Raw genomic sequence first — 16,886 nt, 5'->3', positions numbered from 1 at the left:
TCCCAAACGAGATTTCAACTCACCCGTGCAGGAAGAAGCCTCTGGAACAGTGCAACATGGGGAGTACTTCACGTCCAACATTGCAGGCTGAACAATTTCGGTACCTCCGCTACAGACTATCACTTCTCAAGCGACTGATGTATATTAATTACAACAAACAGGCCTCGTAATATAAGCCCATTTTTATGCTTGGAAGAAATGCAGTGTGTGACTACTGTCGCGGGGTAGTTGAGTGTAATCGGAACCACATAATCTTTTTTTATTTGGCCTAACAGTTGGTTTTAATTAGAATCAATTCAATCATAGAGCAAATCTCAGTTTGTTGTATCACCAGTCTAGACATTAATTGGAAAAAAAAATTATTGTAGCAAGCCACTCGCAGTTTAAAGGTATATCAAATTGCTTCTAGCCTTTATATATTGTTACTCGGCTGTTCAGTGTCTATTTTACACTTGACTAGCAACTCTCATTCGCATCATTGCAGTCAATTCTGTGGGTCAATCATACGTTGCTGGGAATTAACTGAATTCGTACACAGTCAACCTTTCATTAAGCCAAAGTAATACCCAGAAGTCGAACACAGATTTGAGCAGAGTATAGTGTTACAACAGAATCAGTCCAAGTCTATTTTTAGCCTAGACACAGCCTTGACCTCGACAGTGTTAATCTAGTACCAATTCAAATCTAGTTCATAATCTAGATCCGTTCTAGCACCAATCTAGATCTAGTTCCAAGCTGATTTCAATTTAGAATAGCACTAGCTCGACTTCCAGATCTCCATTAGCGTTTTTATTTAGTATGCCAGATTATAATATGTTTACATATCTAAATCATGTAAATCTCAACTGGTACTGGTTAAATGAAATACTACAATGCTTATATAAAACAAGAACAAAGGAATGGCGAAATTTGCATGCATTCCAAAACATTATGATACTTTTATTATTTTTTTATTCCAACCCCCCCCCCCCCCCCCCACGATCATTATGAGTAGTTGTATCGATCCATAAACAGGCTTGTCACTCTACACAGGAACATATCACGTCTTCTTGTTATCATAATAAAACATCAGGGCTTATATCACTGAAATGACTTAAGCACACATAAAACAAACTTCAAACAAGTGAAACTTAACAACTAACTTAAACTAAAAGAAATGAGAATTAGCCTTTTTTGACCGTACCCCACACCGAAATCGTTTTTTGCCACCACAGCGTTTTTCAAAGGAGGAATGCGTCTCCAGAATATATTGATTAATATGAAATGAATATACTTGAAATATACCTTGAATAATATCAGAAACAAGTCTTCTGCGTTCGATGATATTGCCTCCAACACTAATGTGTTGTTAACTGGTGTCCCCAAAGTAATACATGTAGCATAGCAAATTTCAAGTTTCCCTTGAAGGTGAAGGTCAAGATAAAAAGTCATAGTCTGAATAAAAAGCTTGTCTCTGCCGGGTGTACACAATTGAATGGTGTCTCTAGGTAAACAACCCCCAGCAATTTGTTATTTTAGCCTTGAAGATTAAGGTCAAGATCAAAGTTTAGTGTCTGACTTGAAAGCTTAAAACTAGGTGGAGACACATGAAGGGTGCCTCTAGCTAGGTACAGAATTTCCAAAGTTAATGAACAATTGTTTTCTTTGACCTTGAAGATGGAGGCCAAGGTTAAATGCCAATGTATGTAAAAAAGAAAAAAACAACCCTTACTTCTGATAACATGGATGTAAACACTTGAATAGAGTCTCTGTGTATTCAACGTGTTGAGGTATTGTAGAACATGTTTTGGCTATTTGACCTTGCAAATAATGGTTTGGGGCAACGTTCAAGGTCTCATACGATGCACACTATGACAGATTGACGCATGTAGGTATGCACAGATGTACATACACTCACATACTGACGGAACGGACATGGGTTATTATGTTCCTATAGTCCCCCTAAAGGCTCTGCCCATTGGGGCTAATAATAAGCAAAAGATACAAAGTCTAAATACCTAATATCATTTGTAAAATGTGAATGAATACAATTCTGAATATAATGAGAATTGCAATAAACTGAAGTAGAATCGATGCAGTGAGTTTTGAGATATTGTTTCCACAGACAGACAGACAGACAGACAGACAGACAGATAGACAGACAGACAGACAGACATACAGACAGACAAACAAACAGACAGATAGACAGACGGGCACATAATTATGAAGTTTAATGTGAGTAACATTATCACAAATCAGCACATGTCCCTAATTAACATACCACATGCAATCAACTATAATCAAACTAATGAATGTATATCATTGTCATTGTCAGCATCAGAATGACCAGTTTGGCAATCTGTCGATCTCATTACAATAGGCAATGGTATGTCAAGGTGGACATGCGTTAGGAACGAAATCAAAGTTCAATGTAGGATAAACCATATTTAAACTGAATGCCTTCCATAAGGGCAAGGTCTTTAGATTTTCGTTTCTACACACAATAATTGTAGGAATGTAACAGAACATATGCGATTATTAAATTATGTTTGAAGTATGTACCAAATTATATTGAATTTGAAGTATGCATTTTGAAGATATAGCCGAGTTACTGAAAGAATTAATTATGCAAATGAACCTTAAACTAAGTGTTACATCATTCAGTAACCTTTATGACACATGTGCACCCTGGTATCACGAATGTACGTACCAAATTATATAGAACTCTTCAGATTTGTTCTAATTACTGAAAAACGTTAATTATGCCAATGACTCATTAAAACTAAAAGATACACCAACAAGCTTTTCAGAACATGTGCTCTTTGTTATAGCCAAATTATGTTGAATTTAAATTGTGCGTTCTTCAGTTTTAGCCTAATTACTGAAAATCATTAATTATGCAAATGAGTCGTTAAAAATACAAGCTATATTATCAAACTTCATATGACACATGCACTTTGTTATCATCAATGTATGTAGTAAATTATATTAAATTTGAAGCGTTCATTCTTAAGTTACAGCCTGATTACCGAAAACCATTAATTGTGTAAATAGCTCATTAACATTCATGGGATGTTTACCAAAACCCAATCAGTTCTGGCGATTACCCTGAACAATATGTGCACCCAATTTCGTTTGAATTGGGCCAGCCGTTTTTGAGAAAACGATGATACAGGCAGACAGACTTTTCATTTCTAATATAACCTTAAAGTGAAAAACTAAATTATTTTAGTGGGGAGGGGAGGGGGTTGTACCATTTTATTGCTCTTCCTACGAAAACGATTTTACTTTTAATGGATCTGTTTGTACCCCTAAATACAAATATTTCTAAAACATGTCGTCACATTGAGAAATGGAAGAATTTTCACCATAGTAAATGCATGGAACTAAAATACATAAAGTGTCAACAAAAGAGCTATTTTCCTAACTACATACTGGTTTTGTATTAATAGCAATACATACTACAACAAACTGATTTCGCTGTCTCAAACAATTTCCAATTTTGGCCAATTTAGTTGGGGGGGGGGGGGTTCTAAGGCCTAGCTAAAACAATTTTGTTTTTTATCCTACATTGAACTATTGATCTCCCTTGTCTAACATAATGCAAATTCTCGCCAACACTTTGTGAAATGCTCGAATAAAATGCTTATACAGCAGAAGAAGCACAACCAGACCAAGAGCAACTGCACTAAGTCCTTTCACGACATACTTGACAATTTTAAAGTAGAATCATCTTTAATAGTAAGTATATCTGTCATCCTGAAGAACTAGTGTTAGGAAGCCACGGAATATATTGGGGAATGCTGTTTCTTGTTAAGCTTGACACACAAAAGCAACACTCGAGCTCATATAAATTGAGAATTGACAACAATATAAATTCAAGTGGAACATTATCAGTGATCTTTACTGCAGTTTTCATTTTCGAATTCATCCAAAGAAGATAAAAATATGCAAGAATGGTATTCCATGCGCCCTGCAGCACAATTTAAATCTACGTTGAATTTGTTATGTGTACTCAAAGTCTGTTTCCAATCATGTTAGAAAATTTCCACTAAAATTTACAACGGATGAGGCGTTATAAGAACGAAGCGCAAGGAAACACTAGCAGTTTTCCCTATTTCAGATAATTAATTTGCTTACTCCAATAGGGAACTTGCAAACCCGCCATCTACAATATCCTGAATGTTGCATCATGGGAAATGTGATGTTAAATATAAATCAATCAGTATAGTAAACAATTCTGTTACACTATTTGTAACAACAAATAATGTAGTCATGGTTACTCTTACCATTGTAGGAGGTTTATTTTATCGATAGTTCCAGACTAGGTATAACTACAGATAATCCCATCTAAGCATGCTCAGTCTGGATTTCAAGTTTCCTATTTCATAGCGTTTGGCAAAAAAATGGCAATACAAATGCAGAGGGTTGGGTAGGATGAAAACGCTTGCTGGGACAAAAAACGACCTTCATGTGTTTTCCTATCGTCTGGATAACATCAACAACAATAAGCCTGCAAGTAACGTCGTAGCCACCAGAGCTAAAGAGGCATAGTACAACAAATGCTGTGTCTCCTGATCCGTACCATCTATGACAGGTTCCTGAAAGATAACAATGGGAAAAAACACTGAGTTAATTAACTCTTAGTTCATCTCATTGATGGCTAATTCTCATACATAATCTGTCAATTTGGGGGCGATTCGGAGTGCCATTATGCATGCCTTCTTCCTGTTACGACTTCTATCCCTACCATTGACACTGGTACTGCTAGCTATATATAAATCGGAGGTAATTCGATTACCATATATTTGTGTATCAAGATATTCCATGCCGTCTGTTCAACGAACCGTTTCAGCATGTTTACATTGCTACTTTTTGACTGAACTGTGCGATTTTTAACCGCTCCTATCCGGACACATTTACTCAAAAGAAATTCAGCTTGAGTTAACGACATTGTGTTAAAGCAAGATCTTATTAATAAACATGGCAATGTTTTCACTTCACGTCTGTTAGATTAAATATGTTTGCAATGTATGCTTCTTTATTTGATTTCTTTTTCTTTTAGAATAAATACCTTTCTGTAGTATTGCAGGTTCTCCAAAACAACCAACTCGAATTCAATAACATTCCAAGATCCAGACTCACCGGTGACTGTCAGTTTAACGGTTCTATAACAAATTCAAATAAATCTCAATAGTTTCATGAAAAGATTTACCTGTGGTCATCTGCCGTGTCATTGTTTTTGTATCTGAGACTTGTGCCCTGAACAAAGAAGTCAACCAACCAACCAACCAAACAAACAACCAAACAACCAACCCACCAACCTACCATCCACTAACAGTGGGGCTAAAAAGGGATAAGATCCCTATAACAATCTACCCCTGCCCTACCAAACTATCATATGTACTGCAGTACCTCTGCTTGTTGATCAACAGTGTATACCTTATTGTTCATGCGATAGTGAAACGCTATAAGTAAGGGAACATTCAGTAATAAGAGGGCCGGGGAATAAGAGTTGGGTCACCTGTTACAAAACTGATTTCGAGGGGAGGGCCATATCTTAGAAAATGAGATAGGGGGAGGGTCACATTTTACTTCGACCTTATTGTATGATTTAACTTTGCATAGTTTTGGGATTTTAGTATCCCACCACTGCCACCAGTTGTACAATCCATTGTTGTCATGTTGGTTGGGGTTAGGTTAGGGTTAGGGTTATAGTAGCGTACTAGCAGACCATGTCAATCAAATCACTGCTGAAAACCTTGTAGTGAAGCAATTATCAGTTGTGATGTGAGGAGAGACCTCTGTCCTGACTAGGTTGGGAGAGTACTCATCTCATCATTGACAGTTCTGGTCTTCAGCTCAGCCAATGAGATCCAAATACAAGTATTGAATAATGCATTGCTTCACACAAATTCACTCTAGGGGCAATAGTGAGAAATAACAAATGCCTTTAAAACGTTTAACGTGGTGGCAGCTGTGGGATTATAAACCCTTGCCATTGATTTCGAGACTCATGTCCATTTCCATGCCTGACAGGATTTTAACTCCATATTTTTGAAATATTTCATCAGGGAGGTGTTATGTTTTGGAGAGAAAAAATTGAGGGAGCGCCACTTTTTAGCATGCTGGAATTGAGGGAGGGTCACATTTTAAGCAACAACCCGGGCTTGAATTCCTCTTGCCCCCTCAACGTAATTTAATGAAGGCCCCTAAAGTGTATATATCAACATGTGTATGTACGTATTTTGAGGAAATGTTATGTAGCTTACCCGTGTGTTCCACCTGTGGCATTTTCATAAGAAACAGCAATTATGTGCCCTTCAACAGATGATTTAGAACCAACCACCACATTCTTTGGCGCATAATCCTGAATAAAGGAGTATGCAAGTTCATTTTCCTCAAGGACAGCTACAGTATAGTTGTCACTTTCATCTCCTTTGTTACTTATTTTGAAGTTTATCTTTACAGGATTTCCTGTAGGGGCCAAGTAATCTGAAAAAAACAACATAACAATTACATGTAAGTACCTAAACACATGTTTGCCTGTCTGGCTACCTGCCTGCCTGCCTGCATGAATGCAAGTATGCATGCATGTATACGTATGCATGTATGTATGTATGTATGTATGTATGTATGTATGTATGTATGTATGTATGTATGTATGTATGTATGTGTGTGTGCGTATGTATGTATGTATGTATGTATGTATGTATGTATGTATGTATGTATGTATGTATGTATGTATGTATGTGTGTGTGTGTGTGTGTGTGTGTGTGTATGTATGTATGTATGTATGTATGTATGTATGTATGTATGTATGTATGTACCTGTCCATTCATATGTCTTTGATGGATAAATGTAGATATTGTTGTAGTATAATTACTCCAAGTGTTGAACACATGTCGATGCCACAAATTAAAACACTTTAGTTACATCTTATGTTTGGAAGTATGCTGTTAACATGATATCAAAAGTTAATAATTACATGTATGTAGAAATATTAACCCTGTACTAATTTCCATTCCCAGAGAAGATATATCGATTGCTTTATACTCACGGATTATGCCACCCTTTAGCTGTAAGCCTACGGTCTGAACCTTCACTCTGGCAGATCGTGTTCGATAGAAAGCATTTGAGTCACCATCTAAACCTTGGATTTGAATACCAAAGTTCTTCAGGAGAGAGGAGATGAGAGGAGAGTAGAGGAGAAAAGAGTTACAATAGCAAATGCTGAGGTTATAATTAAAGTTTTTACTCACGTGAACAAAATCCTTCTTAAAAACCTCTATTAAATATCTAATATTGTGTTCATGTTGATTTAAGCCTATTGCAATCGTCTTCTGCCACTGTTAACATATTTGACTGCATAGTATGGATTTCATCAACATAATTGATAATATGAATGATAAATTACATCTTCGAAGCGCTTGTCAGTTATATTTTGATATGAAGTTTTGAATCAGTCAGTGCAAGCAATAGTTAGTATGATTCAGCAACCTTGTAGGATACTGTACCTTTTAATTATACAACAAACACCACACCTCAAAACGTATTAACTTTACAGGGGTCAAACTTTGTCACTCGTATATTCGTCTGCCCTTTGGTTGTTCGCTCTCGCCCAGTATTAAAGGAAGTTGGAGGCTAATTTCTTCGTAGCGGTTTCAATTGATGTCTATCTAGTAAGTCATGAAAAGACACTTTGACAACCTCTGTATAGTGCATGCACTTAAAAATGAGAGATTAAATAAAATCATCCAAATCATTGTGGACCGACTGTTGTACACATAGGGTAGGGAATGCTGATGTCACTAAGGGTACTAGTTTCTGTACTGTCTATCTTAAAGGTCAATTAGGTAGAAAAAAATTGGTAAAAACAATAGACAGATATCAGTGATAGATATGGACACTAGTAACATATGTAGGCAATTGGATACCACACGCATAATTCCCAACCTCAGTGTACAACATTCAGTTCATTGAAGTTTGAATGATTTTGCTTCTTTTAATTTTAGAGAAATTGCGCAAACTAGACATAATAAATAAGGACGATTAAGGAAAGACTTTTTTCTCTTCTTTCTTAATAATTTGTATTACCTCATCGGGAACAGTAGTCTCTGCTAAATACGAATTCCCACTAATGGTAGACAGATCAAGACGTCGTAACTCAGTGCCACTCTGTGAGTTCAGAACCAGGGTATCAACAGACGATATTTGTTCAATACCAGTTACAACAATAAGAATTGACAAATCTTGACCTTCAAACAAAAGACAAAAAGAATGGTACTAAACAGATCAGTCTTTTAAATAAAACAAAGAACAAAATTAAATATATATATGACCAAGACGAATCCAAATTGTACATTTAGTAGTTGTTGTTTGGTTGAATCCATGTTAAATGACTTTCCATCTCGAAATTGGAGAAATATTTCGACATCTAATTAAGGCCAATATTTGGCCTCTGGATTATACTACGATTGATCTTGAATGTCCCTTCTCAACCCATTGATCACCATAAACCTGTTTTGTATCTCTCTCTCTCTCTCTCTCTCTCTCTCTCTCTCTCTCTCTCTCTCTCTCTCTCTCTCTCTCTCTCTCTCTCTCTCTCTCTCTCTCTCTCTCTCTCTCTCTCATTAGTGTGTGTGAGTGTTCGTGTGAAAGCATGCGCGCGCGTGTGAATGTGTGTGTGGATATGCTACCGATCGAGTATCTACATGTATCTTTTGTTGGGTAAGTTACGAACCTATTGCTGGATATCCATGTAAAGGTATCATCATTCCCGATGCATCATGGGTATAGAAGGCGTACAGGAAGTCAATCGGGCTTGTGGCGTTTATTACCACCTGCCATTTACGATTATCATTAAATACCAGCTGCCAGTCACCAGGATTAGATGCACGTACAAGAATGATCAATTTATCTGCCGAGTTCACTACTGTTTGGTATTGGTTCTCCAGCTTGCCTTCTGTAACCACGTTGTCTATTACCAAAATCAATAAAAAAGAAGCACAATCATAAACAAACGTAAAACAAGTCAAACACCTTACATCTGTGTGACTAACAGGTCAAATTGATTTTATTTTGGCTCAAAAGGTAAAGGTCAGGGTCGAAGATAATAGCAGAGAGGTCATAGGGCCAAATATTTGAATTAAGTACCTGTGGCTCTTTGGTTTTGAAGCTACTGTGGAAACGGTTGATATTTACAACAATTATGGACAGCGTTCAGTTGACAATGATATGAGAACCAAAACTTACACTTTATTCTGTATAATTATTTCTCTCCTTCCGTATTACATGTCTTAATGATTACAAGTAATTGGCAGCAAATAAATACTACAGATTGTCTCTGATATGAAAGAAATGGCTTGTTTTTGATAATTGGCCCTGAAGGTCAAGGTTAAGTTCTTAAAAAGGAAGCTTGCACCTGATAATATGGGGTAGACACTTGAATAGAGTCTATATATAATATAGTTTTTGAGCTATGTAGTATAATATTAGTTTTTAACTACAAATATGGCCGCCATTCTGTCAAATTTGCTTATATCGTGAAACAAAGTGATATGTTCCGATTAATATGTCGTATTATGCTGGGTTTGGATGAAATTGGATATTGCATGCTAGGGAAAAGACATATTACTGATGGTACTGAAGGACGGATGAACGAACAGACTTAGCCCACAGTAATCGCTCCTCCTTGGGGTGGGGGGCACGACTTTGGGACTCAATGGTTAGAAATCGATACCACCACTACCACAACATTAATACTTGTAGTGATATTGGTTAATCCCTGTGCTTGGATCTAATTGGCAGAGCTTCAAACAAGACCCCTGAATATTAGATAGGTGTGCTCTATCGATATTGCCTGTACTGTGGTAAACAACCAGGACATTATCCGTAATACTATACAACACTGTTCCCATTTTTTTCCTGTGAGACCCGCTCCCTTCCTCACAACTAACAATTGATTCAATGCATATAGTTATCAGCAGTGATTTCTCTCATACCGGTATGTGTTGCGGTTATGGAACAATTAGGTGGCAGTGATGGAATGTGGCAGTAGTGGCAATTGATGGGTTCCAATGCGCAGCTGGTAATACCACATGTAAACTGAATGCGTTCCTTAAGCACAAAGCCTTTATAGTTTTGTTCCCACACACAGTAATGAATGCATAATTCTAAATTCAGAATTTTGCATTTCGGCAATGTCAGTAGGAACAAAATTCTATGTTTTTGTCCACACGGAAGGTATTCAGTTTACATATGGTCTTAAATGTGCCCCCTAACCCAAGAACCGATTTGTTAAATTTGTCCTACCCATCAATTTCCCCGACCCTCCCCTAAGTGAAGTTAATTTAGAGTGAAGACACACTAGGTTTGGAAATTTTGTTTTAATTACCTAATGGATCCAGGATGGTAAATAATGTTGCTGTTGTCTCTTCGTTTGTGGTCGCTGTAATAGTGATCTTTGACATGGTTGAGTCAACTGTGAACTTGACATTCCCACCGTCATCACTATCACCAATTTCAACATCGAGAATGGTAACTTCGGATCCACGGAAACTGAGTGTTATGATCTCCGTTGCTTCTTTCAATTCGCTTTTCGACACACGCAGAACAACGCCACCAGTGGCATCCGCAATTGTTTGATACGCGATGTCTGGGGTACGTTTTCTGCGCCGTTGCCTTAGTTGACGTTGATTATCTGCTGTTGAGGAAAATTCAAACTTAGAAGAGACACTGCAGATGCATTATATTATCAATAGAAAGCTAGTCTAGTAACTATTTAGATTTTATTCCCCTATTTGTTTTCGTTCAGCCAAAGAAAATACGAGTGATCTAAGGGGCCCTTGTCACTACGAATCGCTAGACGAGTAGTGGCAACCCTTAGGTCACGAGTATTCTCCGGCTGAATGAAGAAAAATGTTGGGGAAATATTATAATTATACCATCACCAGTAATATAAAAACAGTCGGGGGAAAGTAATGGTAATTTAGTGCGTTTTGATTCATATTTCGAACACAGCAGAACCAGCAATGACATAGACACACGTTGCCGTTATGTAGAATGACCAGAGTATATATTCCATATTTTTTTTGTTGAACCTGGCTTGTGCATAGCATAATACGTGTAGTCGTTCTCTACTATCTCTTTCTAATGTATAGTCAGACGAACAAATTCTCAAAAATCTATCTCAATTTCTTGTTGGGAAAAGGATGAACAGCGCATGTCATTAGTAATCCATCATACACTGACAGGCGGTTGTAATTGTTACTTTGTTCGGTTTACTACAAACCCAACATCCAGTTTGAATGTAAAGTGACGTGAGGACATGATAAGTTATCACCTTTAGAGTAACGCTCCAATGATATAAACTATCGCCGTGGGCTGTAACACTGGATTATGTGCTAGAGTAATCCACGGTAGAGATGACCGTAACGAGTATAGGACTTGATTAGTTGAAGGCATACCTCCGCCAACGCTGAGCCACATAAACATTACTCTAAATACTAGTAAATAGCGAGCAGCAGTACAGTTGCTTGTGAACAGAGGTTACATTATTGGACTCTTGTTGTCAAAATTTAGTAAGATTAGTCATGACAAATTTTACTTAGAACTCTGAATTCGCTCACTGGATTTGGATATAAAAATATTGGTAAGGACTATAAATACAATAATTTAGAAATATCATCCGATAGTAATGTTTGTTTGCGTTTCGAATGCCCCATAATATACACAACACACCTTGTTGATTGCCGTGGTTTGACTGGTCTATCGACCTCTTGTATACACCACAGTCACCAGTTAGTAAGAAGGTTACTTCTATTCCCTTGCTCGCTGCTAAGTTGGCGACATAGTCAGCTTTGCTGCTGTCTTTTGCATCTGCGTCAGTGAACCCATACACGACAGACCCAGGTAAACTACGTTGATAAAAAAACAAAATAAAACGACTTAAAGTCTCACAGTAAAAATAGTTTATCCATAGACCCTACTCGAAAGTAGGGTCTTTGGTTTTATCTAAATCTATAGAAAATAATAAGGCGCTCATCGGCAGCTGTATTGCATCTGATAAACTTCTAAAGTATATGTCGTTATAATTCATGCATTGTAGTATTCATAGGGACGAACATTGTCTGCATTAACTGTCACCTCAACACACTTACACGTGCACGTATCGCACGTTTCGAAACATTATGTCAACACTGAAGTTTAAGCTTTTGTCAGAGTTCATGATGTGCGAAGAGCACCGTATCAAATAGGAATGAAAATTTCCATAACACATGTATATATATATATATATATATATATATATATATATATATATATATATATATATATATATATATATATATATATATATATATATATATATATATATATATACAAAACTATTACGCTCTGCCACTGCGGTATAGAGCACTGTCTTAGCAGATTGATAATCACCGAGTTATATATATATAGTTTTGGTAGTACTGGAACTCTTTCTTGGGTGTAACTCGGAGTTTCACGCATATATATTGCGATCATCAGAGTGTCTGATGCGTGTCTGATGATCGCAATATGCGTGAAACTCCGAGTTACACCCAAGAAAGAGTTCCAGTACTACCAAAACTATTACGCTCTGCCACTGCGGTATAGAGCACTGTCTTAGCAGATTGATACTCACCGAGTTATATATATATATATATATATATATATATATATATATATATATATATATATATATATATATATACACGGACGGACGAACAGACAGACAGACAGACTGACAGACAGACAGACAGACAGACAGACAGACAGACAGACAGACAGACAGACAGACAGACAGACAGAAAAGGGGATTCACGGCGTTAGCTAACTCATAGTCTCCTACCTATTTAGAACTGCTTGCTCTGTTCCGATCATCGATAATTCAGGACAATCACCTCCACCAGCAGGAATTAGATTTGCAATGGCAGCTTTGAATTCTTCGGGATTTGTTGTAACATACACAGGTCCGTATTCTAAGAAATTGTCATGAATCTACAAGTTAAGTATTTTAAAAGATAGCGTGTCTGGAAAACGATTGTCCCCATGGCGCCCTTTAATTTTAAATTCAAGGACGCTCATTGTTTTTGAGGTCGTTTTTTTAATTTACACATAGTCACATTTAGACAAAAATGTTTTCCTGTAAAGTGGTTTTGTAAAATCTAGTCAGTCAACTCCTGGCCTTGGGGTGAGGCCATGAGGCCGAACTCATCAGGGCTTTGATAAATAAAGTCTATGTTCCAGTTACACCACATACATCGTCGTGTATGCAGTTTATCCTTTCTCTACAAGTCTTGATGACTTGACAAACGGTCAAAACAAAAGTACAGGTTGACCCCCATCAACCCCCCCCCCCCCCGCCAGGCCGAAGAAACTGTTTGGTCCCTATGCCGTAATTATTCTGACCTTTCATAATTAGCTATTGAGAATTAACGTTTTCGTACGCTTGAATGAAACTATGGCCTCTGGACGGTGCCAAAAAAGAGACTGTGCTTTTCGATGATGTAACAACAACAACAACAACAACAACAACAACAACAACAACAACAACAACAACAACAACAACAACAACAACAAAAACAAGTCTCCGACTTTCAAGACTTTCTGGGAATAAGAAAGATGGATAAGATAAAGGTAATCTAAATTTTGCTACAAGGTCTATCCGAAACAATATATACCACCATGTTTTTGACTCAATAATTTGAAATAAAAGCTAGAAAGTGTCCATAATGTTTGCTTTTGTACATACAGTAACAAACAGTTTACACATTAGGTTTTTTTTTATAAGTAATGAGCACGGACTTGGTATATGTTATTTCACGTGTTTATTCCAAGTAGGACATAGTAGAGTTCTTTTATGAATAAATCAACAATAGCTATAAATTTTTCATCCATATGGCCACTTTAAGCCTTTATTATATAAAACAATACCTGTTAATAAGAGCAATTTTACCTGGATCACTAAAGGGGACCAGGACGTAGTTAGCAGGTTCGTTCACAGTTCCGACTCTCTCATCTATAAGTTCAAAGCTCTTTTCTTTGACAGCTTGGATTTCGTCACCCATACTTCCCGTCACATCCATTACAATGCTCAGCGATTTAGCACTGTCTTCCCTCAAGTTAAAGAATTTCATAAAAGTGGCGTCTCCAATCTGGTTTCTTAGACCATAACCTATTTAAATTTAATGAATGGGAAACATTGTGAGTGACGGTTTATAATTAACACCCCCCCCCACAACTAATTCCCATGTGTGCGCACAAATAGAGTATAGGCCGAAAAATATAACTGTTTGGTCCCGGTTACCCGACCCCACCTAGCTTTTCACTACCGACCCTAAACTTTTTTTACGTATTCGAGAAAAAAAATAATAACATTGTGAAGTCTCGCAAGAAATAGTGGAGGCGGAAACTGATATCAATTTAAAAAGACAAAATAAAACTTTTCTTCCAATCTGTAATGGCTGTACATCTGATGTGAAGAAAACTTTAACACAGAGACCATTTGGAAAACAATGGAAAACCTGAACTAGACACTCACACAGAAGGAAAAATATGTAATGAAATAAAATAAAAAATCTACCTTTCCCACCTATTCTAAATTCGAGCGTAATCGGAACCACACATTTTTTTATTAGGCCTACCTACAGTGTAAAGTTAGTTTTACATCACGAAAGTTTAATTAACGGTGAAAATTAATTAAAATTTTAATTAAAGGTGAAAAAAATTGAAATAGTTGCAATAATTGAAATTCCTTCCCCACATATTATATAAACATTTCTACTCTACTTTGTCTTATCAAAGCTTAAAATCAGTAAATCTGAGTTCATTCTGTGATCTACTTTGTTATTCTCACATTTTACATGCTCTTTATGTAATCACATGTAAAGCCGGCAGAGCCTTATCAAATACTGTATCAATTTAACTCCACAACTAACTAAACTATGTCAGACCTGATACTCTCTTTCCGATGAGTATAAGCATTACCCACCTGTGGCAAGGAAGAAATTTTCCGTGGCTTGTATCGCAGCCATCGCTGCATCTTGGTGTAAAGTATTGTGGGGAGATAGTTGTAGGTCCTGCGACTCTTTGTTTATGCCGCCAGTTGCTACTATATTCCTTGATTCATCATCTTTCCCACCATGTGAACACTTGCCTTCACGATTCTTACCTGCAACATAATGCAGATCGAGACAAAAATCGAGCAAAATGTTGTCACAAAGCGGTGATATTTAGTTCAGTTTATTGGCTGGGGTCACCGACATTAGGTTGACCGATCGGGGTTGTTTACAATGTATTGTATAAGTTAAGTAAATTAGCATGATATACTAGTATTTCGACAGATGACTGGAAAGTTGGTAAAGAACTTGACTGAATTTGCATACTATGAAGGACACCTGGTGGCAATTATGACCATCCAATCGTGTGTGGCAACAGAGCTGTTTTAACACTAGTATAAAAAGGGACCATGTTTGACAGTTCTTGGAGGTGCACATCAGAATTTGTTCTGAACTCTGCAATATACACCATCCCCTGCATCACTTGGCTGTTGCTAGACAGATATGTATATTTTGTCTTGAACAATTTCCCAAGTGGAGATTAATAGCAATATCCACATCAAATATCGTGTAATATAATAAGTTTTTGACAGACAGACAGACAGACAGACAGACAGACGGACAGACAGATGGACGCACAGATACTTTACCATGTCTATAGCCTGATTGAATCTTAAATTTTAGTTCAGCTGAGCTAAAAGGTGTGCTACGAGGGAATCTTAACGAAAGATGAATCACGTTTCCATAAATAAGTATGTGAATTTTCCCATACAAAGATCTAATAATTGTATGACATAAATAAAACAATAATATTAGAACCTCACATGCAGAGTGTAAGTTACATTTCCACAAACAATTAACAGAGAACGCACGATCATCTTCATTAATGAGGTGTAGCTTTTTAACCATAGTAGCAATTTGCACAATTAATGATTTTCTGTAATTAGGCAATATCTATTGAATTTAAGAGGCAAATTCCATATAATATGGTACATGAGACAGACTGACACACAGACACAGACACACACAGACACAGACAGACACATACAGAGACATGGATCACTATACTATAACATTCCATTACGGAATGTAAAATATGAATAATATATGAAAGAATATATTACTTGTAAAATATACGGATGGTCTTCACTTCTAACAAGATCTAAATTGTACGTGTGGCATCAATATATAACATGAAAAAGTGAGCGGCGGCTGAGGATGAATGGAGCACAACAGGAGAGAGAGAGAGAGAGAGAGAGAGAGAGAGAGAGAGAGAGAGAGAGAGAGAGAGAGAGAGAGAGAGAGAGGGAGGGAGGGAGGGAGGGAGGGAGGGAGGGAGGGAGAGAGAGAGAGAGAGAGAGAGAGAGAGAGAGAGAGAGAGAGAGAGAGAGAGAGAGAGAGAGAGAGAGAGAGAGAGAGAGAGAGAGAGAGAGAGAGAGAGAGAGAGAGAGAGAGAGAGAGAGAGAGAGAGAGAGTCAAAAGGATACACATACCTGTAGGTTTTCTCACACCGTGACTGGATTTATACCCACTGGTCAGGGTCTCTCCTTTGACGATAAGGGTGCGATCGCAACTACCTTGGATACTACACAAGAGAGTACAAGCACGAAAGAGTCATAACAATTACAAATATAGTTTCTCTGAGCTGTTAAAATTGTCATCGCCAAATGTTGTAAACTATACATACATACATACATACATACATACATACATACATACATGCATGAATGTTTACCTACCTAAGTACCTATCTACCTATATACCTAGTATCTACCTACCTTGTGGATACTACTATAAAAGATATATCTTTCTTTGGAGGGTTGTATC

General features: G+C 37.1%; 1 protein-coding gene across 2 annotated transcripts in view; it reads right to left on the bottom strand.

The window, feature by feature from the left end:
* Positions 1-540: 540 nt before the first annotated feature.
* LOC144447039 (von Willebrand factor A domain-containing protein 7-like) overlaps positions 541-16,886 on the bottom strand; it is a 23,307-nt gene continuing 6,961 nt past the window's right edge. Inside the window, exons 5-16 of one of the 2 annotated variants that reach the window (XM_078136910.1) lie at positions 16,553-16,644; positions 14,993-15,172; positions 13,958-14,176; positions 12,851-12,980; positions 11,722-11,897; positions 10,376-10,684; positions 8,723-8,959; positions 8,077-8,237; positions 7,040-7,154; positions 6,252-6,474; positions 5,054-5,147; positions 541-4,580 (exon numbers count right to left, since the gene is read on the bottom strand). In XM_078136910.1, coding sequence (XP_077993036.1) covers positions 4,461-4,580; positions 5,054-5,147; positions 6,252-6,474; positions 7,040-7,154; positions 8,077-8,237; positions 8,723-8,959; positions 10,376-10,684; positions 11,722-11,897; positions 12,851-12,980; positions 13,958-14,176; positions 14,993-15,172; positions 16,553-16,644 — 2,056 coding nt within the window. In that variant the 3' untranslated portion in view covers positions 541-4,460. The remainder of the gene's footprint in view (positions 4,581-5,053; positions 5,148-6,251; positions 6,475-7,039; positions 7,155-8,076; positions 8,238-8,722; positions 8,960-10,375; positions 10,685-11,721; positions 11,898-12,850; positions 12,981-13,957; positions 14,177-14,992; positions 15,173-16,552; positions 16,645-16,886) is intronic. The other variant, XM_078136911.1, reaches the window with a different exon arrangement.

Source organism: Glandiceps talaboti, chromosome 16 (assembly GCF_964340395.1).
Source record: "Glandiceps talaboti chromosome 16, keGlaTala1.1, whole genome shotgun sequence".
Lineage (NCBI taxonomy): Eukaryota > Metazoa > Hemichordata > Enteropneusta > Spengelidae > Glandiceps > Glandiceps talaboti.
Note: the sequence above shows the minus strand (reverse complement) of the source record. Positions and strands in the feature narration are given on the sequence as shown.